At 34.0% G+C, this 22,892-nt stretch overlaps 3 protein-coding genes across 3 annotated transcripts; all 3 read left to right on the top strand.

Moving 5' to 3' along the window:
• Positions 1–4,929: 4,929 nt before the first annotated feature.
• On the top strand, positions 4,930–6,138 carry LOC132310036 (F-box protein At5g07610-like). Its single transcript, XM_059808278.1, has 2 exons — positions 4,930–5,087; positions 5,235–6,138. The coding sequence occupies exons 1-2, from the start codon at positions 4,930–4,932 to the stop codon at positions 6,136–6,138; spliced, it is 1,062 nt and encodes a 353-aa protein (XP_059664261.1).
• A 6,613-nt stretch (positions 6,139–12,751) lies between these two features.
• Positions 12,752–15,360, top strand: LOC132310037 (F-box protein At5g07610-like). The gene is made up of 2 exons (XM_059808279.1): positions 12,752–13,954; positions 15,139–15,360. The coding sequence occupies exons 1-2, from the start codon at positions 12,752–12,754 to the stop codon at positions 15,358–15,360; spliced, it is 1,425 nt and encodes a 474-aa protein (XP_059664262.1).
• A 5,036-nt stretch (positions 15,361–20,396) lies between these two features.
• Positions 20,397–22,676, top strand: LOC132308822 (F-box protein At5g07610-like). The gene is made up of 2 exons (XM_059807065.1): positions 20,397–21,660; positions 22,238–22,676. Exon 1 carries the CDS (start codon positions 20,422–20,424, stop codon positions 21,652–21,654), a length of 1,233 nt encoding a protein of 410 aa, XP_059663048.1. The 5' UTR covers positions 20,397–20,421; the 3' UTR covers positions 21,655–21,660; positions 22,238–22,676.
• Positions 22,677–22,892: the final 216 nt, after the last annotated feature.

Here is a 22,892-nt window from a genome sequence, read left to right on the forward strand (position 1 = left end):
TGTGTATTGCCTATTTGAATTGTATGAGATGACATGCTAAAGTTGAATTTAAATGCTTGAATTTCATGTGTATATACACGACTCTATGTGTTATTAAATGTATGCAACTATGTTGTTGATTATTGTGTTATGAAAAAACATGTTTTAAGTGATTTTGTTCCATACTTTGTGTATTTAAATTACCGTAATTATAATGTGAAAGCATGGTACATGTATTACACAAATTTCTCTTAAGTATAATATGTGGTTTAAATGTGAATATGTGAAGAATTATGGTATGGAAAGGCATGATGCATTCATGCATGACATTGGGCATAAAAAGGGGAAAATTTTGATTTGAAATAAAAAGAAAGAAAAAAATGATTTTTTTTGGGAAAAGTTTTGAAAGGAGGTTTTGCGGAAAACCCTGGTCGCCTAGGAGTTGCTTATGGGTCCGTGGCATTAATGTGACCTAGAGGGAATTAGGGAACTACCCTAGCGTGGTTGAGTTAACTGGGCCCCAAATGACGCCCTGGAGTTGCCTTGTGGTCGGGGATAGTTAGCCAATCCTTCTCTCGTGCCGCTATGGAGCTGCCATGGGACGGGTTGCATTAACGATTTGGAAATGATGACGGAAAAGGTTTTGGAAATGGAGAGTGACATTGCATAGCATTGCATTCCATAGCATGGCATAGCTCGTTAGGACTTGGATTATTTGTCATTGATAATATGGTTATATTTTCTCCCCGGAGTTGTATGATCCCGTTCTCTTTTGCTCTATTCATTGCCTGGATTCACGGGGTCACAAGAGGTGTGTCTTAGACACCACCTACTGAGTAATTTGCTCACTCCTTTATTATTAACATTTTTCAGGATACGAAAAAAGAAGTGGCGGAAAACGCTTCTCCACAGGGTTCGATAGGTTAGTGGACTGTTTTGACATATTTTGTTGCTATGATCTCATTTTATTATTATTGCTATTACTATTTTTTTAATAAACCTTGAAATGACACGTATATTATGTATTGATGTAGGAAATGACGATAGTGTTCTTAGTTGACCTTGGGTTCGGATAAGGATCCAGTTAGCAAATGACGATAGTGTTCTTAGTTGACCTTGGGTTCGGATAAGGATCCAGTTAGCGATTCGGACCTTCGGGTTCGGATTGTTACAAAGTCAATGTCTAAAACGTGGCTCTCTCTCATCTCCGGTCATCGATTCTTTCTCCAACTCTGGCGCCAACAGCAACAATCCAAAGTCTAGGGCATTTTCTTCACCAGTAGATGTCGAACTGAAATCAATTAGTATATTACTGTAATGGAGTCCTTGTGTAATACTAGTAATGGTAGAGAAAACAAGTCTCTAGCCCTATTTCCCAATCCCGATTTCTATAATGGTGAGTGTCATATATATACGCATATCCTCCTGTAATGGTCTTCTACTCTGCTGTTTAATTGATATACTAGTATGCTATTATTATTCCAGGTCTGGTTACACAGTTTACAATCCTACTATATACCAACCAATTCTCTACTTTCCCTGGCCTTTTCCCCAAGACACTTGTACTGCTGATGGTGTACATTTGGCTTTTAATCCTTTGAAATCACTTCACTACAAACGTATGAACATTACAAGCTAGAATATCTTATGAATAACATTGATCTCCTTGCTCTACATATGAAAAGGAATTATTTATATACATACACTGTAAAAATATGTGCACCATATCATATACTACTTAAAAGTTTCTAATTTATTTTTTTTTCTTTTTTTTTTTTTCTTTTTTTTTTTGGCTTGCTTATTGAACTATATGACGTAGTTTCTATTGATTTTCAAGTCAATTAGATATACCTTCCGAAAAAAGAAATAAATCAATTAAAAATTACTGTTTTTATATTTTATTGTAAGTAATTAAAAATTACTATTTATTGTAGAAATTGGTTTGCTTTCAATTTAAGGTAGTTTCTATTTAAGTAAAATTAGGTTTTCCTTATACTTTCAATTCAATCAAATACATTAAATAAATAAATAAAAGTAAAAGGAAGAAAAATATCAACTAAAGATTTGTCGTATATTTGTTTACTTGTGTTTCCTAATGAACTAGGTAAAATTGACTGACATAAAGTTTGCTTTCAACTCAAATACTTTTTTTTCACCTATCTTTTTATCCAAATCACATAGAAAAATAGTAAAGGTAAACTCCCTATGCTATTTAATTACTTACTTATATATTAAATATTAAAGAGAATGACAATTATAACATTAAAAATATAAGAATAAAGTATTAAAATTCATTTTAAAGAAATAGGAGAATGGAGCCTGAGTATATTATATCGATAGAGTGCTAATATCAGTTCCTTAATGAATTGACTTTCATTTCATGGAATCATGGGTATCGGTTTATTGAAATTTGAACAACTCCAAAAGAAAGAACAAAAATCCTCAAAAAAAATAAAAACTCAAAAAAACCGATCGAGAACAGAAGAAGAACTACATGAATACGATGTAGATGTAGATGTAGATGTAGATGTATATATATATATATATATATTATTTGCTAATTTTGCTTGCCTCGGCGTTTCAAGCAAACTTTAGTAACCTAATTGCCTTAATTTCGTGGCACATATCTGTGTATATATAAGGAGAGAGGTGGAAAAGGAAAGGGAAAAAATAATAAAAGAAAATGATAAAAAAGGGAAAGAACACATAATCATAATAGGAAGAGAAAACAAACAAACAAACAGAACCTTAGCCAATTTTTTATTTTTTATTTTTTTCCAATCATTCTCTTTAGAAATTAAGAACAAAAGTTGTTCAATTTGACGGAATCTTATAAAGTTTTGAGAATTGAGTGATTTGACTAACCCTAATAACCCATAATTATATGATTTGTTCTTCCTTCTAATTTTGTTTTAGTAAAATGTTTTGTATACATATTTTAATTTTTGTTCACTTGTTTTGAAATGAGGTTATTTTGCGTTTTATTTTTATTTTAATTTCACTCATAATTATATGATTGGTTCTTCCTTCTAATTTTGTTTTAGTAGAATGTTTTGTATACATATTTTAATTTTTGTTGAATTGTTTTAAAGTGAAGTTATTTTGCGTTTGAGGATCTACAACATACTGACCACAGAAATGTACCAATGAAAAATGGACACATCCTATTTTAATTACTAAATCAAATATGGTGGGGAGATACTTAGTTACCAAATCACCAAATCGGATATTGATTTGATTACCATATATGATTTGATAATTAAGATAGGATGTGTCCATTTTTCATTGGTCCACTTCAGTGGTTAGTATGTTATGGTGGGGAGATACTTAGTTACCAAATCACCAAATCGGATATTGATTTGATTACCATATATGATTTGATAATTAAGATAGGATGTGTCCATTTTTCATTGGTCCACTTCAGTGGTTAGTATGTTGTAGATCATCACTAGTGATGAGCTAAGTATTGTCCTAATAATATATTCTGTATAATATATTGTATAAAATAGAGCGTATAGAGTGGTATTCATACATATGGTAAAATAAAAATAAATTATTTATTTCTTGACTTCCTGACTTGGTGATAAGAAGGCTAAAAAAATCTATATTGAGTAAATGATCCTTAGCTGAATAAATTATCTCTTTTGACTAAATTCTCATTAAAAATATAATTAAAAAAAAAAAAAAAAACCCAAAAATAGAGTTATCTTTGTTGAAAAAAATCATCTTTTGGAAGGAAAAAAAAAAGTTATTTATATTGAATAAATTATCTCTTTTAACAAAATAAATAAATTATCTAATTTGACATTAACCAAAAAGAAAGGAGCCAAAAAAATTATCTCTTGAATAAATTATCTATTTTAAACAGACTTAAAAAAAAAAAGTTATTTCTATTGAATAAATTATCCCTTTTAACAAAATAAATAAATTATCTAATTTGACATTAACCAAAAAGAAAGGAGCCAAAAAATTTATCTCTTGAATAAATTATCTATTTTAAACAGACTAAAAAATAAAAAGGACAATAAAAAAAAGGAAAAAAAAAAAGGTTATATCAATTAAATAAATTTTCTCTTTTGACACAGCCGTAAAATTATATATATATATATATATATATATATATATATATGATAAAAAAAATTATATAAATAAAAATACAATTTTTATGTTAAGTTGTTATAATAAGGGGTCATTAGTGTCTTTTCATGCTCATAATGGTATTATGGAAGTTAAAAATATAATGTGTGTCATGTGACCAAACACGGTCACCTTTTTTTTTTTTCTTTTTTTGACCCAGAACTCCCCACGAAGAGGCCGTTACGGACCCCAACACGTAGCACCAAACTGAAGGTGTAGGGTTGCCCCCACCATACACCGGGTGAGTCGAGAGAATCTTAGCAGGGGGGGAAGGCTTGAACTTGGGTCGAGTGATGACCCAAGCCAACACCTTACCATCACTGCTAAGCCCCCGGGTGACGAACATGGTCACTTTGCCCATAAGTCTTGATCGGAGATTCGTTGGATGGAGTTATCTACAATAAAAGTGCATAATATAGGGGTTAGTTGCAACTTTAATAATCTAGGAAGTTTAGTTGCTAATTCACCAATAGTTGAGAGTTTTATTATTATTATTATTTTGCATTTACCCCAGTAAAAATGATAATTCACTTTGTTAAGGTTTTTAAGATCAAGAGTACAACAATAAAATATTGCGCCCCCTTTCTTATTTTTAGATTGTGTTTTATTAGGATTTCACTCTCTTTTCCTGGTTTGGATTGGCTTAGGATTTGCCTTTTTAGTGTTGGCGTCGGTGTTTGACAACCTTCCACAACACAATCGAAAGAAAGAGATTCGGATATATTTTAACCCTACTTCAATTGTTGTGGATTCAATCAGCAAGTTTTGAGAGATCGAAGAAGTTGAATGAATTATGGCTTCTAACATTGAAAGATGCCGCCGGAATGGGAAGACACGGTGGACAAAATCTCCTCGCCCACCGCCACCGCCGCTGCTGAACTAATCGGCGGCAATGAGGACCTGGTGGTGGAGATCCTTCGGCTTCTGCCGGCGAAATCCCTCATTGGAATGACGTCGGTCTCAAAAACATGGTACTCTCTTATCTCCAGTCATCGCTTCTAGGAATTACAGTATCGTTATTCCAAAATCTCCGGCCTTTTTTTCACCTGCCCATCCCCATACCAAACTAATATCAAATATATTCCTCTCATAGACATAAAAGACTCCTCCTGCAACAGTAATATTAATGGTAATGGTGGCAAAAGCCAGTCGTCTCTAGTTCTCGTTCCGGATATGCCTACAACAATCAGACACTCTTGCAACGGTTTTCTAGTCTGCTCTGATTTGCATTCTGGTAATTACGTTTACCATCCTACTACCAAGCAATTCTTTATTATTCCCAGAAGCCTTTTGTTCCGTACTAGTGTTAGTGTTGTTCACCTTCTTCTGTATATGGCTTTTGATCCTGTCAAATCACTTCATTACAAAGTTGTTTTGCTTGACACACCACCAAATTTGGTCAGCAAGTTGTATCAAATATATATATATTCCTCAGCAACCAATGCGTGGCGCAAACCCGTCGGTCATCATGGTCCTTTCTCTGCACCTGTAGGACTGGGCATTAATAATGGAGTCTATTGCAATGGTTCCATCCATTGGTTTTCCTTCTGGCCAGAAGAAAATTCCATATATTTTGATGTTGATCAAGAAAGATTTTTCCCAATGCCATCTCCGCCATATCAGGTTCCTCATAAATTCCGGCATTTTGGGGAGTCTAGAGGTCATTTATATCTTACTGAATATTATGATAGCAAAGATAGCAAATTTAGTGTCCACGTGTCTCAGATGGAAAGTGATTACTCCAAGTGGTCACTGAAGTATCAGGTTGACCTTAACAATATGGTTGATTTTGTGTGGCAGGATATGATTGTGCCCGACTTGGTTTCTGTGCTTAGTTTGATTCATGGAAAAGATGAAGGAGATGTGTTTTTGGTGCTACTTGTAGGCACCAATATGATCATTTCTTACAACGTCAAGCATAACACCTTTAAGAAGCTTCATAATGTAGCACACTCGGATGAGCTTTTGTGGTTTAAAAATTGTGATGTCCATTCAGACACTGAGACACTCTTTCCTATTTGATTGATGGTATGTACATTCTAATTAGGGATGGCAATTTGACCCGCTCCTGCGGTTACTCGCCTCACCCCGCCCCATTTTTGGCGGTTTTGAGGACTGTTTTACTTATTTGGGTGGGGTTGGTTTGATGTAATAAAAACCCGCATATGTTTGGTGCGGGTGAGGGGGTAGGTCGCCCCGCACTGCCCCGCCCCACCCCGTTTAGATAGCAAATTACTTAAATATTCTTATTTCATTAATATATATATATATATATATATATATATATATATATATTTCCCACTATATATTAAGTACCCTGTATAACAATATTAAAGTAACAAATGAATCTTATTAAAAGGAAAGTTGCAATGGCAAAGAATAGAAGATGAGAAGAAAAAAAAATGAGCAAATATATTTCAATAATAAATAAATTATGATCTTAAACGGGACGGGGCGGGGCGGGTACCCGCGAGATAAAAATGTTAAACGGTTATGGGGATGGGATGGAAAGTTCCCCTGTTTTTGCGATTTTGGGTGGGGACGGAGGCGAAATTTTTAAACGGTTGCTGGGGCGGGGGAGGGTACACTCGCCCAAACCCGCCCCCTTTGCCATCCCTAATTCTAATCACTAATTGAGTGGTCATTATTGTAATGTTTTGTAGTTCCAACTTATTCGATGTTGAAATCATTTTTAGTTTACATTATATTTAATAACACTTGATATAACACTTGAGTTGGTTGTGTTGAAAAGTTTCCTGGCCTGCTGATTTTGTTTATTGTGTCTTATGTCCAATTTCATATAATGCATGCCCTAACCGGGGGAAAACACAAAACACTGGAAATGCATAACACTAATTGTTATGGAAAGTACATATTGGAAAGAGAAACAACTTTTTATTACTATTAAAAATAGTTCACAATAAACTTGGATATCATCTTAAATTTGTTTTTTTTTTTTCTACTTTTGATTGATTTCCCACGATTGCATTTTGCCCCAATGGTTAGAAACATCTTACAGCAGTTAAAAGATCACCATTTTTTTGTAGGACTGTTGACGTCAATATAGCTATTAATATCCCAGGGCCTGGTTTCCTGGTTAATGAGATTGTTCGTTTTTCTTTTGTTATAGTTTCAGCCCTTGGCATTTTTTTTACAGGGTGTATGCCTCTCTTTAATACCTATATGTTAATAGGACAGTGGTTAATCAAATTAATGTTAATAGGACAATGGTTAATCAAATTAATCTAACATGCTTACTTTCTAAAAAAAAAAAAAATCAGAAGACACATCTGATCAGGTTAAGGTTCGCCACTTAAGGTGGTTACTCTCTAACCCTAAGTTTTGTTCAAAACTAAGGTCTTGGTTGGATTGTCACTCTTGAAAAGAGTTTTGACAAAAAAACTGATATAAATGTTGCTTAGATCTATTTGTGGAAACACTTTTCAAAAAATTTGAGTTACAAGAGTTGCATTTTTTGAGAACAACACTATGGAAATCTCAGAGTTTTCCAAAAACCAAATTTTGTTATATTGAAAACACGGAGAACCAACTTTCACTAAAAAATTGAGTGTGTGCAACGTCATTTATATCTGTCTCCTTATTCCCCCTCCCTCCCTCTCTCTCTCTCTTCTCACTATCTCTCTTTCTTCCTCATGATTTCTAGGGCCATCATCTTATCTCTCCTTCCCTCTGCTGATTAGCCAGATCCAAAACATCAATCTAACCTCGGAAGTCAGAAGCTCGCTAATGAGAGACCCATCATCATCATCCTGTCTCTCCGCTGAAAATTTTGCTAATGAGAGGCCCTTTTGTTTAGGTAAGACCATCATTCTAATCTCAGAAGTCAGAAGCTTGTTCAGGTTTCACTCTTTATCAAAAGCTTGTTCAGGTTTCATTCTAATCACCCTTTTGATGGTGTCCCATTTAATACAAATGTTAAATGTTGCTCTCTTTATCTGTGCATTATAGTCTCAAATGAATTAAAGTGAGTAAGATCTTAGCTATATATATATATATATATATATATATATATATATATATATATATTTATTATAATCAGAAATACTTATAAAAAATATATATATCTATATATTATAATCAGAAATGGGCATTAGTGCCACCTGATTAATTGTCTAGTGAATCAGCTTCGTCCTCGGCTCAAAATGCATGTTTTAGGTTAAGTGATATTTGTTATGTGGATTGGACGAAACAATATGAGAGAGATTACTTGGAGCATCCTGCCAATATGAACAGATGCACTTATAATATTTATTGAGTCTTCACATAAAACCTTTTGCTGAAACCAGTTCACCTAGTTCTAGAATGGTACATCAGATTTGTAAATTGCCTTGTGAGTGTTTTAGTTGAGTTGTTGGGATTGCCTTTGTATGTTCTTGTCTGCACAGTTGGTAAATTAAGTTTGAGGAGTGAACATATAAAAGATAAAATAGAACCATGTTTTATGTTGTTCTGTGCATGCCATAAATTGATGACGTACTTGGCTGTTGATCGAATCTCTCTCTTTTTCTTATCCCTGTCCCCTTTGTTGTCCCTAACCTCTATTCTATCTTGCATTCTTTAGGCAGTGGTGTTGTTGGCATTGTACTTCCTGAACAAGAAGACAAAGTAGCTGCAATAAAGAAGGGTGAGGGTGTGATGCCATTGCCCTCCCTTTTAGTGTTGTTACATGGTGGTACAACAAAGACACTGAACTTGAGGTCCTCTTCTTGGGTGATACTTTGAAAGCCCACAAAGCTGGTTCACTCGCTCACATATTTCTTTCTGAAGGGAGCAAATGGCATCTTCAGTGGCTTTTCTACCGAGTTTGTGGGCAGAGCATGGCACTTGGATTCTATGTTGCAAAAACCGTTGTTGGAAAGCAATCAGGCAATGACATTATCACCGTCTCTGAAAGCGCTTTAGGATTCCTAAACCAAAGAAGGTTTTATGGATGCCTAAGACTTAATTCAGGTATCCTTAATTATTTATTTTGGTTATGTAGAATTCAACTTAAGATTGTATCTTCGAAAAATTCAAATTTTTTTGTCATCTGAAAACTTGGCTGTAGTTTTCCCAACGAAGCAGAATTCTGAATTTTTGTTCATTAAATACTGTTTTGTAGTTTTTCCAAGCAGATTTTGGACTCAAAATGGAGTGGAACAGAAGAACTAGCAATATGATGATTGTGGAACTGTAAACTCAACTTCTCTCCCTATTTTTCTTTCTCCTAGGCAGTTGTTGATCTTTAATTGTTCCCATCATCGCCTTACTTTTTAAGTATTTTTAAAATCCACTATGTAAAACCATTATTATTTTCATCCTACTTATCATTTGAAAAGAACTGGAATTTGTGTGTTCAAAACAAAAAATAATTTTTTTTTTTAGTTAGTAAACTTAAAAATAGTTAGGTTACTGTAATGCAATGATTCAAATGATAGGATTGCTTTTGTTCTGTTTTTTGTTTTTTTGGGTAAATTTGCTTTTGTTTTGTTGCTTCTCAATGTCCATGAAAAATAACTGTTTTTAGGTCCAAAGTCACTAAATCATAGTTTTTCTTATTCTAGAATTTATAGTTTCCTTATATTTAGCTTCAATAATTTTTCCAATTCATGCATACGAGGATCATTAAACCTGGATTATTCTGTAATTTGGGTTTTCTTTGTTAGTGTATTATTAGGTTTCACTATTTCTGTGTTAGGGATTTATTAGGATTTGGTTGCCTTTGTAGTGATGGCGTAACATTCCATGTCCATAAGTCTGAAGTTGAATATATTATAACTTACTTAAATTGTTGTGGATTCAATCAACCACTAGTGAGAGATCGAAGAAGTTGAATGAATGGTGGCTTCTAACACTAGGCGATGCGGAAATGCGCAGACACCGCCAGACCAAATCTCCTCCACCGCTGAAATCATCAGCGGCAACAAGGACCTGGTGGTGGAGATCCTCCACGAGTTCATTACATTCTCTTTGGTGGTGATTCATTCATGGGACTAGGACTGGGCTTCAGTATTAATGGAGTCTATTGTAATGGTTCCATCCATTGGATATGCCTTTGGAACAAGCTTCGTTATACTTTGATGTTGATAATGAAAGATTGTGTCATCTCCACCATTTCCGAATGTGCCCCATGGCAAATGCCATTTCCGATGTTTACAGGGTGTAGAGGTCAATTGATTCGACGCATCTGAGCTAGAGAGTGATAACTTCAAGTAGTCATTGAAGTATTGGGTTCCCATATTTGATTTGATTTTGTACCATGGGAGATGATTTTCTGCAAAGCAGTGCCTGTGCGTACTTTAATTCACGGGAAAGATGAAGGATAACACCTTTAAGAAGCTTTTTAAGTTATTGGTGTTTAAATATTATCTCGTCCATCGGTACATCGCTACTTTCTTTCCTATTTGATTCATGGTACATTTTTAATCACTCAGGTTGGGTAGTCACTATTTCAGTGTTTTGTGTAGCTTTAACTGCAATCTCGGAGTAGATGATGGTCCGCGAGGTGGTGTCTGCTTGGTTTAATTCATGGAATAGATGAAGAAAATGTGGTTTTGGTTCTACTATTGAGCAATGCCAATAGCAGTCTTATGGTACATTGCATTTGGATGAAGTTGTCAAGAAAATATATTAAATAGGCCATACATATAACATTATGGGATTTTCATGAGTGCCTTGAATTATTGTGATGAGCAAATTAAGTTAAAATAAATAAATAAAACTTCACAATAACAAAAATCTTAATTTTGAAATAATGGACAATCATAAACAAATTTTAATCAAAAGGAAAAGAAAATGGAAAAGTAACCATAAGAGCCGGCAAATCTTACACAAGTGTATGGATTCAATCAACAACAACTAAGATAAATCCAAGAAGAAGTTTAATGAATGGTTTCTAATATTATAATGTGCTTAGAGACATTTGGGCCACATCTCCTCTGTCACCCCCGCTGAAATCAACAAAGAGCCAGTGATAAAAATCCTTCAGCGTCAAGGCGGCTCAGTATAATTTGAGACTTTAAGCGACAAAAAAAATAAAATGGTCTTTTAATAGGGTCTACTCATATGTTAATGCTAACAATATGTTCATTATTTGTTTTGTGATTTTTAAGCGTAGTATTAAAAAAATTTCAATCCCTAGTTCTACCATTAGCTAATTGACTTTGTACTTTTTAGAAGATATATTCAACAATATAAATAAAAATGATGACAACTCACAAACAAAATAAATAATTCTATGATAACAAAATTTAATAAAACTATAAACTAATTGAAGTTATAGAATAATAGAAACTGATTTTGAAGAATTTGGTCCAATGCTCCAAAAAATTCTTTAATAAAATAAAAGTTCATTCAAAGCCTTGTGACGAAGTGAGGTTGTAAATTGTAGGAGTGGAGAAGATGAAAATAAAATAATATATATTATAATGAGAGGAGAAAAAAAAATGTGAGAAAAAAAAAAAAAAAAAAAAAAAAAAAAAAAAAAAGAGAAAACAAAAATTAATACGTTTCTTAAAAAAATATAGAAAATTTCACAAGTCCCACCATAATGAATAATATTTATAGTTGGTGTAATGATAACATGGGCTATTATATATGTAATATAAATATAGAAATAGAATATAGAAATATTTTGGGTCTAATATTAAATTTCTCTATTAATTGGGGTTTAATAATAGAAGAAAATAAAATTTTTGGATAACTTATAATATATAAGGAAAAAAATTTGGAGCCCTAAGAAGGTGATAAATAATAAAAATCTTTTAGATCACTGTCAAATTCCTTTATTTGTTGATATTTAATAATTAACATAATTATTTGAAGAAAGTTATAATATATAAAGTAATAAAAAATTATGAGACTTTCTTATTGGTTAAGGCTTTAGACGACCGCCTAACTCACCTAAAACTTCAGCCGGCGACATTGGCTACATATTACTAGGGTTGCTAAAATGAAATATTGTGAACAATTACCACACTACTAGACTCCTATTTAAGGGCGTTAAGTTTCATTCAACCTTGAATTAGGTGTTAGTTGAATAAAATTGAAAATTGTAACAGTGATTTAAAATTTTTAAGTAATAATTAAAAAATAAATATTTTTTTATATTTTTATTACTCATATCCCTCTCATTTAATAATTTATCCCATTTAAAATGATGTTTACCATTTTCGATAATATTCATATTATAGGACTTTGTAACCTAACACACTTTCTAAACTTTTAAAATAAAAGGTTCAGAATTCAACTTTTTTTATTTTTATTTTTTATTTTTTTATTCAGTGTGTGTGTTTTTATTAAGACAATGTGTGGTGTTATCAATAATATGTACATCTTTTTTAAAATAAAAATGCATACCGGCCAGAGTGGGCGGGCTTACGGGCTGTACCGCGCACCAAAATCTGTCCCACCATATCATAGGGACCGAACCAGCCCTCTACAAGCTCGGGCCATGGGCCATTTTTGCACCCTTGCTCTTATCTTTGCAAGGAACTTCTAAAAGGGTAAGAGAGTCATTGTAGGAGAATGGACTTTGGAGCTCTATGTAATTCAGGGTTTCTTGTAAGTCTTCAGTCACCTCCAATTGTATTGTTGTGGATGCAATCAATCAACAAGCAGTGAGAGAAGAAGTTGAATGTCTGGCCGGTATGAGCGGAGACCGTCGGGCCAATTCGCCGCCGCCGAAATCATCGGCGGCAACAACGATCTGGTGGTTGAGATCTTCCAGTGTCTGCCGGCGAAATCTTTGATTCGATTCAAGTCGGTCTCTAAAACATGGCACTCTCTCATCTCCGATCGCCGCTTCTCTCTGCTCTGGCAACAGCGCCGACGAAGTCCCAAAATCTCCGGCCTTTTCTTCAGCTGTAGATTTGCAACTCAAATAAAATATATTCCAACCGTGGACATCCACTCCAAAAACAAGTCTCTAGCCCTATTTCCCGATTTCTCTAGTGTTGGCAATACTTGGCAAACTACCATCATAGACTCCTGTAATGGTTTTCTACTCTGTTCTTCAGCAAACAACTTGTGTAGCAGAAAAAGTTACCACGTTTACAATCCTACTACCAAACAATTTTCTACTCTTCCATGGCCTTTTCCCTACTACACTAATCCTTCTGACCCTCTATATTTGGCTTTTAATCCTTTGAAATCACATCACTACAAAGTTGTCTTGCTTTACACACTAGTTAATGTTAATGTTGGATGCTGGTATCACATATATATTTATTCGTCAGAAACCAATGGGTGGTGGAGTCCCTTGGCATGCGCTGATGTTTTTTGGGGACTAGGACTAGGACTGGACTTGACGGCAAATGGAGTCTATTGTAATGGTTCCATCCATTGGATTTCCAAACCTGGGACTAATTATTCGTTGTACTTTGATGTTGATAATCAAAGATTGTGCCCAATGCCATCTCCACCATTTCCGACTGTGCCCGATGGCCAATGCCATTTCCGGCAATTATCCGAGTGTAGAGGTCATTTGCATCTTACTGAGTACGGTGATTATGATATCAGATTTATTATCGACGTCTCTGAGCTGGAAAGTGATTATTCCCAATGGTCATTGAAATATCGGGTTCCCATGTTTGATTTTGTACCGCATGAGATGATTGTCCGTTATGCGGGGTCTGTGCTTGCTTTAATTCACGGGGAAGATGAAGGAGATTTGTCTCTGGTGTTATTTGTAGACACCAATATTATCATTTCCTACAACATTAAGAATAACACCTTTAAGGAGCTTCATGGTGTATCACAACATCCTGATTCTTGTTCGTTTAACTTTTCGTGGTTGAAATCCTATCCTGTCCATCGCTACATTGAGACCCTCTTTCATGTTTGATTCATGGTGCATTTTTAATTAGTTGGGTTGGATAGTCAGTATTTAGTAGTTTAGTTTCAATCTAGAAATCTATTTAGTTTACATTATATTTAATAATACCCAAGTTTGCTGGCTTGGAAAGTTTCCTGTCCTACTGATTTTGTTTATTGCATCTCATGTCCAATTTCACAAAATGCATACCCTTAATGGCTGCTCTTAGTTTTGGAACTGGTTTGCATAACACTAATTGTTATGAGAAGAAAATATTGAAAGATACCAACCATATTTCACAACAAGTTGAGATAATCTTAAATATTGTTTTGTTGTTGTTGTACTTCAATTAATTTCCACCGATTGCCTTGTGCCCCAACGGTTAGCGAGCATGGCATCCTACAGCAGTTAAAAGATCACTAGCTATGCTTTTGTAGGGTTGTTGATATCACTGTTGCCTTTAGTGCCCTCTGGTTGTTTGTCATTGGTCCGGACAGTTATGTTATATTTTTACATAATATTTGAATAGTAATACTATATATATATATATATATATATACGGTACACTTGGACCATTTTGAACAACAAAAGATTGGCTTTTGAGAGGCTGAGGTGGCCTTGAAATTTCTGGCACGGAGAGTTGAGCAACCAAAACCATTGTTCCGTACTAGTGTTAGTGTTGTTCACAGAAGCCTTTTGTTCCGTACTAGTGTTAGTGTTGTTCACCTTCTTCTGTATATGGCTTTTGATCCTCTCAAATCACTTCATTACAAAGTTGTTTTACTTGACACACCACCAAATTTGGTCAGCAAGTTGTATCAAATATATATATATATTCCTCAGCAACCAATGCGTGGCGCAAACCCGTCGGTCATCATGGTCCTTTCTCTGCACCTGTAGGACTGGACATTAATAATGGAGTCTATTGCAATGGTTCCATCCATTGGTTTTCCTGCTGGCCAGAAGAAAATTCCATATATTTTGATGTTGATCAAGAAAGATTTTTCCCAATGCCATCTCCTCCATATCAGGTTCCTCATAAATTCCGGCATTTTGGGGAGTCTAGAGGTCATTTATATCTTACTGAGTATTATGATAGCAAAGATAGCAAATTTAGTGTCCACGTGTCTCAGATGGAAAGTGATTACTCCAAGTAGTCACTGAAGTATCAGGTTGACCTTAACAATATGGTTGACTTTGTGTGGCAGGATATGATTGTGCCCGACGAGGTTTCTGTGCTTCGTTTGATTCATGGAAAAGATGAAGGAGATGTGTTTATGGTGCTACTTGTAGGCACCAGTATGATCATTTCTTACAACGTCAAGCACGACACCTTTAAGAAGCTTCATAATGTAGCCCACCACGATGAGCTTTTGTGGTTTAAAAATTGTGATGTCCATTCATACATTGAGACACTCTTTCCTATTTGATTCATGGTATGGTATGTACATTCTAATCACTAATTGAGTGGTGGTCATTATTGTAATGTTTTGTGGTTCCAACTTATTCAATGTTGAAATCTTTTAGTTTACATTATATTTAATAACACTTGAGTTGGTTGTGTTGAAAAGTTTCCTGCCCTGCTGATTTTGTTTATTGTGCCTTATGTCCAATTTCATATAATGCATGCCCTAACCGGGGAAAAACACAATACACTGGAAATGCATATTGGAAAGAGAAACAACTTTTTATTACTATGAAAAACAGTTCACAATAAAGTTGGAGATCATCTTAAATTTGTTTTTTCCTACTTTTGATTGATTTCCCACGATTGCATTTTACCCCAATGGTTAGAAAGATTCTACATCAGTTAAAAGATCACCAACTATGTAAATATGTTTTTGTATGACTGTTGACGTCAATATAGCTATTAATTTCCCAAGGTCTGGTTTCTTGGTTAATGAGATTGTTCGTTTCTTTTGTTATAGTTTCAGCCCTTGGCATTTTTTTTACAGGGTGTATGCTTCTCTTTAATATGTATATGTTAATAGGACAATTGTTAATCAAATTAATCTAACATGCTTACTTTCTAAAAAAATAGAAAATAAAATAAATCAGAAGACATATCTGATCAGGGTAAGGTTCACCACTTAAGGTGGTTACCCTCTAACCCTAAGTTATGTTCAAAACTAAGGTCTTGGTTGGATTGTCACTCTTGAAAAGAGTTTTGACAAAAAAACTGATATAAAGGTTGCTTGGATCTATTTGTGGAAACACTTTTCAAAAAAATTGAGTAACGAGAGTTGCCTTTTTTGAGAACTACACTATGGAAATCTCAGAGTTTTCCGAAATCCAAATTCTGTTATATTGAAAACACAGAGAACCAACTTTCATTAAAAAATTGACAGTGTGCAACGTCATTTATATCTGTCTCCTTATCCCCCCTCCCTCCCTTTCTCTCTCTCTTCTCACTATCTCCCTTTCTTGCTCATGATTTCTAGGGCCATCACCTTGTTCTCCTTCCCTCTGCTGATTTGCCAGATCCCAAAACATCAATCTAACCTCGGAAGTCAGAAGCTTGCTAATGAGAGCCCCATCATCATCATCTTGTCTCTCCGCTGAAATTTTTGTTAATGAGAGGCCCTTTTGTTTAGGTGAGACCATCAATCTAAGCTCAGAAGTCAGAAGCTTGTTCAGGTCTCTCTGCCGCGCATGTACTGTAAGATTCGTACTTTATTCTCACATCCATGAAGAATATTATATGTTATCAATCCGATATCAATTTGATTTGCTGCATTTTATTTCTGTCTCGTAATTCCGATTTGGGTTGAGGTTGATTAATTTGCTGAGAAGAGCATTCATTTTTTTTTTTTTTAATTGCTCTATCTGGTTGTGGCGGGATTGTTCTCTTAGTCTTAGAGTATGCAAGAGGCCACTTATACTCACTTAAATTCTACTATATACTTAGATCTATATAGCCCATATTGAGGTTTGCTGATTTTTCTACTTTTATTTCTAAAGCTTCAGCTGCATTTTTTAATGGAATCCATTCATGTACCTGGTTTTCTGAGTGTTTTGGTTGAGTTGTTGGGATTGTCTTTGTATTCTCGTCTGCACGGTTGTTAAATTAAGTTTGAGGAGTGATATGAATTGATGAAGTACTTGGCTGTTGATTCGAATCTCTCTTTTTCTTATCCATGTCCCCTGTGTTCCGCCTAACCTCTATTCTATCTTTGCATTCTTTAGGCAGTGGTGTTGTTGGCATTCTACTTCCTGAAGAAGAAAGAGAAAGTAGCCGCAATAAAGAAGGGTGACGTGTTGCCATTGCCCTCTCTTTTAGTGTTGTTACATGGTGGTACAACAAAGACACTGAACATGTACTTGTGGTCCTCTTCTTGGGTGATACTTTGAAAGCCCACAAAGCTGGTTCGCTCGCTCACATATTTCTTTCTGAAGGGAGCAAATGGCATCTTCAGTGGCTTTTCTACCGAGTTTGTGGGCTGAGTATGGCACTTGGATTCTGTGTTGTAAAAACCTCGGTGGAAAGCAATCAGGCAATGGCATTATCACCGTCCCTGAAAGCACTTTAGGATGCCTAAACCAAAGAAGGTTTTATGGATGCCTGAGACTTAATTCAGGTATCCTTAATTATTTATTTTGGTTTTGTAGAATTCAACTTAAGATTGTATCTTTGAAAAATTCAGTTTGTTTTTTTTTTGTTATCTGAAAACTCGGCTGTAGTTTTTCCAACCAAGCAGAATTCTGAGTATTTGTTCATTAATTACTGTTTTGTAGTTTTTCCAGCCAGGAAAATTTCGGACTCAAATACTAGGCAGTCGTTGATCTTCAATTGTTCCCACCTTAATAACACATCGGGGAAGACCCAAACAATTCACAAAAATCCAACTATTTTCTTACCATTCCTATTAGTTTTTAAGTATTATTAAAATCCACTATGTAAAAATATCATTATTTTCATCGGACTGGACTTAACATAGTTTTTGTCATTTGAAAAGAATTGGAATTTGTGTGTTCAAAAAAAAAAAAAAAAATTATAATTTAGTTAGTAAACCGCCCATAAGTTCATGGATCAAAATCATAAGACCCCGATTACTTTTAAATTTTGATCGTAAAATTCGAATCTTTTTCAGAAAATTCGCACACTTCTATAAAGTGATAACATTGCCCAATATTGGTATTATGAAATGTCAAATTTAATTTTATTATTTAAGATTAAATTAATTTTTTTTTATAAATATGAAACTTTCACCCCTCTCTGTCTCTTTCAAACATAATTGTATTAATTTTAAAAGGTATTTTTTAAATTTTAAAAAATAATTTTTAATTTTTAATTTAAGAGTTAAGTGCAAAAAAATCCTTCATAATATACAAAATGTGCAATTACCCTCCTATTGTTCGGAAAACCCTATACTTTTTCGATTTGTGCAAATAAGGACAAAACATAATTTTGACAGTAAAATTGCTAAATTAACCTTACTTTATCGTTAAAGAAATGAAAAAAACAAAAACGGCAAAAGACAAAATGTCAAAATTATCCTTAAATTCATATATGATTTTATTTCCATAGCTTAACAATACTCTATATAATTAAATACACACACACAAATACAGTCTCTCTTCAATATCTCTCTTCAATCTCAATTCACATGTCTTACATCTTCTTTATATATGTACACTTTATTCAAGCACCCACCAACCTTATCCTTTTTATTTCATAGCCATAAATAAATCCAACTATTTATAAAAATTTGAGACGCACAAAGTTAAATTTTGAATAAAGAATACGTAGGTTTAAAAATTTGCAAATAAAAAATAAACAAGTTCACACAAATGAAAATACTCATAGAATTGAGCCAAAGCTCCAAATATTGCTTTGACGTGGCATCCTTTGAATACAAAAAGTAATTTTTTTTTATCTAATTTTCTCTCTATTTCTCATATATCCTTTTTTTCAATGATTTTTATCTATTTATTCCGAAAACTTGAAACTAGTTCTTAATTTTTTCTCTTGATCTTTTTGAAGAGATTGGAATTGGATTGCTGATTTTTTAGAGTGGGTTATGCTCTGTGTTGATACTATGAAATTTCTTGGGACTTGCTCTGTTTTAGAGAGAGAAAAGAAATTTAGAGAGAGATTACACATAGAAATTTTAGAGAGAGAAAAAAAATATATTAGAGATATATATTTATATTTTCTTATAGAAGAGAGTTATAGGAATTGAAGGAAAATATATAAAATTAGAAAAGAATATTTGCAAGAAAGATTATGTTTCTATATATATATATATATATATATATATATATATATATATATAATATTCTAAAAAATTAAAAATGATGTACAGATTCGAGAATCTCATTTGCCAAACCAAATAAAATATAGTATTATAAAAATAAAATAAAAAATAAAAAGAATGTCTTCTTGGTAACAAGGTTGCTAAACGGGCAACATAGAGATATTTTAGAGACAGAAAAAAAGATTAGAGAGAGATTTTCATGGTTTTCAAGTACATCCCAACAAACTCATTCACTTTTCAAATATATAAAAAATTGGCAGGGCATTCTTGTTACACAAAAATGGTACTTTTGGAATTTTTTTTTAAAATTACATCACCAACCGCTATTTTTCAACCGATTTATTCAATATGGGCAATTTTATCAAAAGATAGATAATACAAGGAGTTGTATGCATTTCTTTTGCGTTTTTTTTCCCTTCTAATAAGGATGTGTTTTGCACATTATTTACATAGTGAAGGGTTTTTTTTTTTTTTGCACTTAACCTTTAATTTAACATTGAATAGTAAGGTAAAATGTGTTATTTCATAGCTCAATTAACAGATCGGATACGAATTTTGGGAGAATATGATTACTTTTTAAAAGTATAAAAATTTTCTTAAAACAAGTTGAAATTTTGTGATCAATATTTGAATGTAATAGAAGTTTTATGATTTTAACCTTAATTTTATTGGATATTTCAGGGTGCAGAGGGTTGCATACTTTGTTACTTCTATTAGCCTTGGTAGACTTAATTGTGGAAGGGTAATTGTACTTTTGGAATTTTTTTTTTTTTTAAATTACATCACTAACTTATTCAATAGGGACAATTTGCTCAAAAGATAGATAATAATACATGGAGTTATATGCATATTTTTTTCTTTTTATTTTTATTTTAATAAGGGTGTTTTTGCACATTATTTATATAGTAAAGGTTTTTTTGCACTTAACCCTTAATTTAATTTAGTAAGGTTAAATGTGTCATTTTATACCCTAGATCGAATATGAATATTGGGACAATATGATCACTTGTTAAAAGCATAGGAATTTTTTTGAGAGAAGTTGAAGTTTTATGATCAATATTTGTAAATAATAGGAGTTTTATAATTTTAACCCTATTCTATCTATGCCAGGATTATCTAAATTGTGGAAGGGTAATACTGTCATTTTATTCTAAGTAGAATAATTCTGTAATTTAGGTTTTCCTTTAACAAATAACAAGTCCTTCGTTTGACCTACGAACTTTGACAAGTTGAATGGCGTCTAACATTCAACGGCGCCCCAATGCGTCCGACCATATCACCGCCGCCTCTGAAATTATCGGCGGCAACGAGGAGCTGGTAGTAGAGATCCTTCAGCGTCTGCCGGCGAAATCCTTGATTCGATTGAAGTCGGTCTCTAAAACATGGCTCTCTCTCATCTCCAGTCGTCGCTTCTCTCTCCTCCTCTGGCAACAACAGAACCGACGACGGCGACATCCCAAAATCTCCGGCCTTTTCTGCAGCTGTGGATATGTAGGTGAAATCGATTATATTCCAACCATGGACTCCGAAAACAAGAAGTCTCTAACCCAATTTCCGGATTTCTCAAGTGGTGAGTCTGGTGAATGGCATACTAAAATCATAGACTCGTGTAGTGGTCTACTACTGATATGCTGTTTATGTTTAGCTAAGCCAGGCTATGATTCTTACCACGTTTACAATCCTACTACCAAGCAATTCTCTACTCTTCCCCGCCCTTTTCCCCAAAGTTGTCTTACTCGCAGTTTGAATTTGGCTTTTGATCCTTTGAAATCACTTCACTACAAAGTTGTTTTGCTTCAGTCACAAAATAAGGTGGAAACAAGCTTGTATATTTATTCGTCAGAAACAAATGCGTGGTCGAGTCCCTTTGCTGATCCTTTCTCGGAACTAGACCGGGACGTGGACGGAGTTTATTGTAATGGTTCCATCCATTGGATTTCCTTGCGTCCGAATGAAGCTTCGTTCTACTTTGATGTTGATAAAGAAATATTGTGCCCAATGCCATCTCCACAATGTCCCGGTCGTTGTATGCACCAGCATTTTGGGGAGTCTCGAGGTCATTTGCATTTTCTTTCTTATCATCCCAATGCTGGTTTCAAAGTCTCTGTCTCTGAGATGGAAAGAGATTACTCAAAGTGGTCATTGAAGTATCGGGTTAACCTTGAGGTCATGGTCGATTTTGTATCGCGGGATATGATTGTTCAAGGTGCACTGTCTGTGATCAGTTTAATTCATGGAGAATATGGAGATTGCCTAGCTTTCCATGGGGAAAAGAAGAAAGAAAAAAAAGATTTGTTTCTGCTGCTATTTCTAGGCGCCAATATGATCATCTCCTACAATATCAAGGATAACACCTTTAAGAAGCTTCATGATGTAGTACCCGGTCCTCATTCTAATGCGGATGAGCTTTTGGGGTTATTAAGTTGTCATGTTCATCCATACATCGAGACACTCTTTCCTGTTTGATTCATGGTAAGTGAATTTTAATCTCTATTTCAATGTTTTGTAGTATCAACTTCAATCTATCCAGTTTTCATTATATCTAGTAATACTGAAGTTGGTTAACTTGAAAAGTTTACTTTCCTACTGATTTTGTTTATTGTGTCTTCATGTCCAATTTCATATAATTATAATGCACCCCCTTAGTGGGGATAAAAACACAATACAATGGAAATGCATAACACTATATAGTTATGAAAAGTTAATATTGGAAAGAGAAACAACTTCTTATTACCATGAAACATATTTCACAATAAAGTTGGAGATCATCTCAAATATGTTTTATATACTTTAATTGATTCCCCACAATTTTGCCCCAAGGGTTAGCAAAAGGGCCTGGTTTTCAGGTTAATAAGGTTGTTCTTTTTCTTTTGTTGCAGTGGCATAATTGTACAGGAGAGGGGTACGCCCTCTTTAATCTGTTTGTATTTTTACTACAATTGCTAATATTCTAACATGCTTACTTTCCAAAAATAAATAAATAAATAAAATTCTAAATTTGCTTTTTAATCCTTTGAAATCACGTCACCACAAAGTTGCTTTGTTTCAGAGATTACAAAATAAGGTGCCCAGCGGCTACTTGTATCAAATACATATTTATTCATCAGAAACCAATGCTTGGAGGCCCTCCGGTGATCCTTTCTTGGAAACAACAGTGGACTTCTATGACAGAGTTGATTGCAATGGTTCCATCCATTGGATTTCCTTCCACTCAGAAGAACCTTCTTTATAGTTTGATGTTGATCAAGAAAGATTGTGCACGATGCCATCTCCACCGAATCATTATCAATTTCAACATCATTTTGGACAGTCTCGAGGTCATTTGCATCTTGTTGCTTGGGGTTGTAATTTCAGTTATAATGTTGATGTGTTGGAGATGGAAAGAGATTACTCTAGGTGGTTCTTAAAGTATTGCGTTAACCTTAGGCTCCTGGCTGGTCCTAAATCTCAAAACATGATTGTCAGCAATGGATTGTTCTTTGTGCTTAGTTTGATTGATGGAGAGTCTTTGGTACTATATCTAGACAGCCATATAATCATCTCCTACAACGTTAAGGATAAAACTTTCAAGAAACTTGGAGATTTAGCCCATCATTCTACCCGAGAGTTTTCAATAAATGGAAACTATCGTGTCCATAGATACATCGAGTCAGTCTTTCCTGTTTAAAGGTATTTTTAATCACTGTGAAGGCAGTTATTGTTTT

Source organism: Cornus florida, unplaced genomic scaffold, assembly GCF_030987335.1.
Source record: "Cornus florida cultivar Cherokee Brave unplaced genomic scaffold, ASM3098733v1 CherokeeBrave_3.0.0_Hap2_Chr05, whole genome shotgun sequence".
In the NCBI taxonomy this organism is placed as follows: Eukaryota; Viridiplantae; Streptophyta; class Magnoliopsida; order Cornales; family Cornaceae; genus Cornus; species Cornus florida.

Bases quoted from the DNA above. Each gene is read 5' to 3' on its own strand.
- LOC132310036 (XM_059808278.1), top strand. From the start codon at position 4,930: ATGCCGCCGGAATGGGAAGACACGGTGGACAAAATCTCCTCGCCCACC. The intron at 5,088-5,234 runs GTACTCTCTTAT...CTCCTGCAACAG, and splicing joins ACGTCGGTCTCAAAAACATG to TAATATTAATGGTAATGGTG.
- LOC132310037 (XM_059808279.1), top strand. From the start codon at position 12,752: ATGTCTGGCCGGTATGAGCGGAGACCGTCGGGCCAATTCGCCGCCGCC. The intron at 13,955-15,138 runs GTTTGATTCATG...TTTGTGTGGCAG, and splicing joins ACATTGAGACCCTCTTTCAT to GATATGATTGTGCCCGACGA.
- LOC132308822 (XM_059807065.1), top strand. From the start codon at position 20,422: ATGGCGTCTAACATTCAACGGCGCCCCAATGCGTCCGACCATATCACC.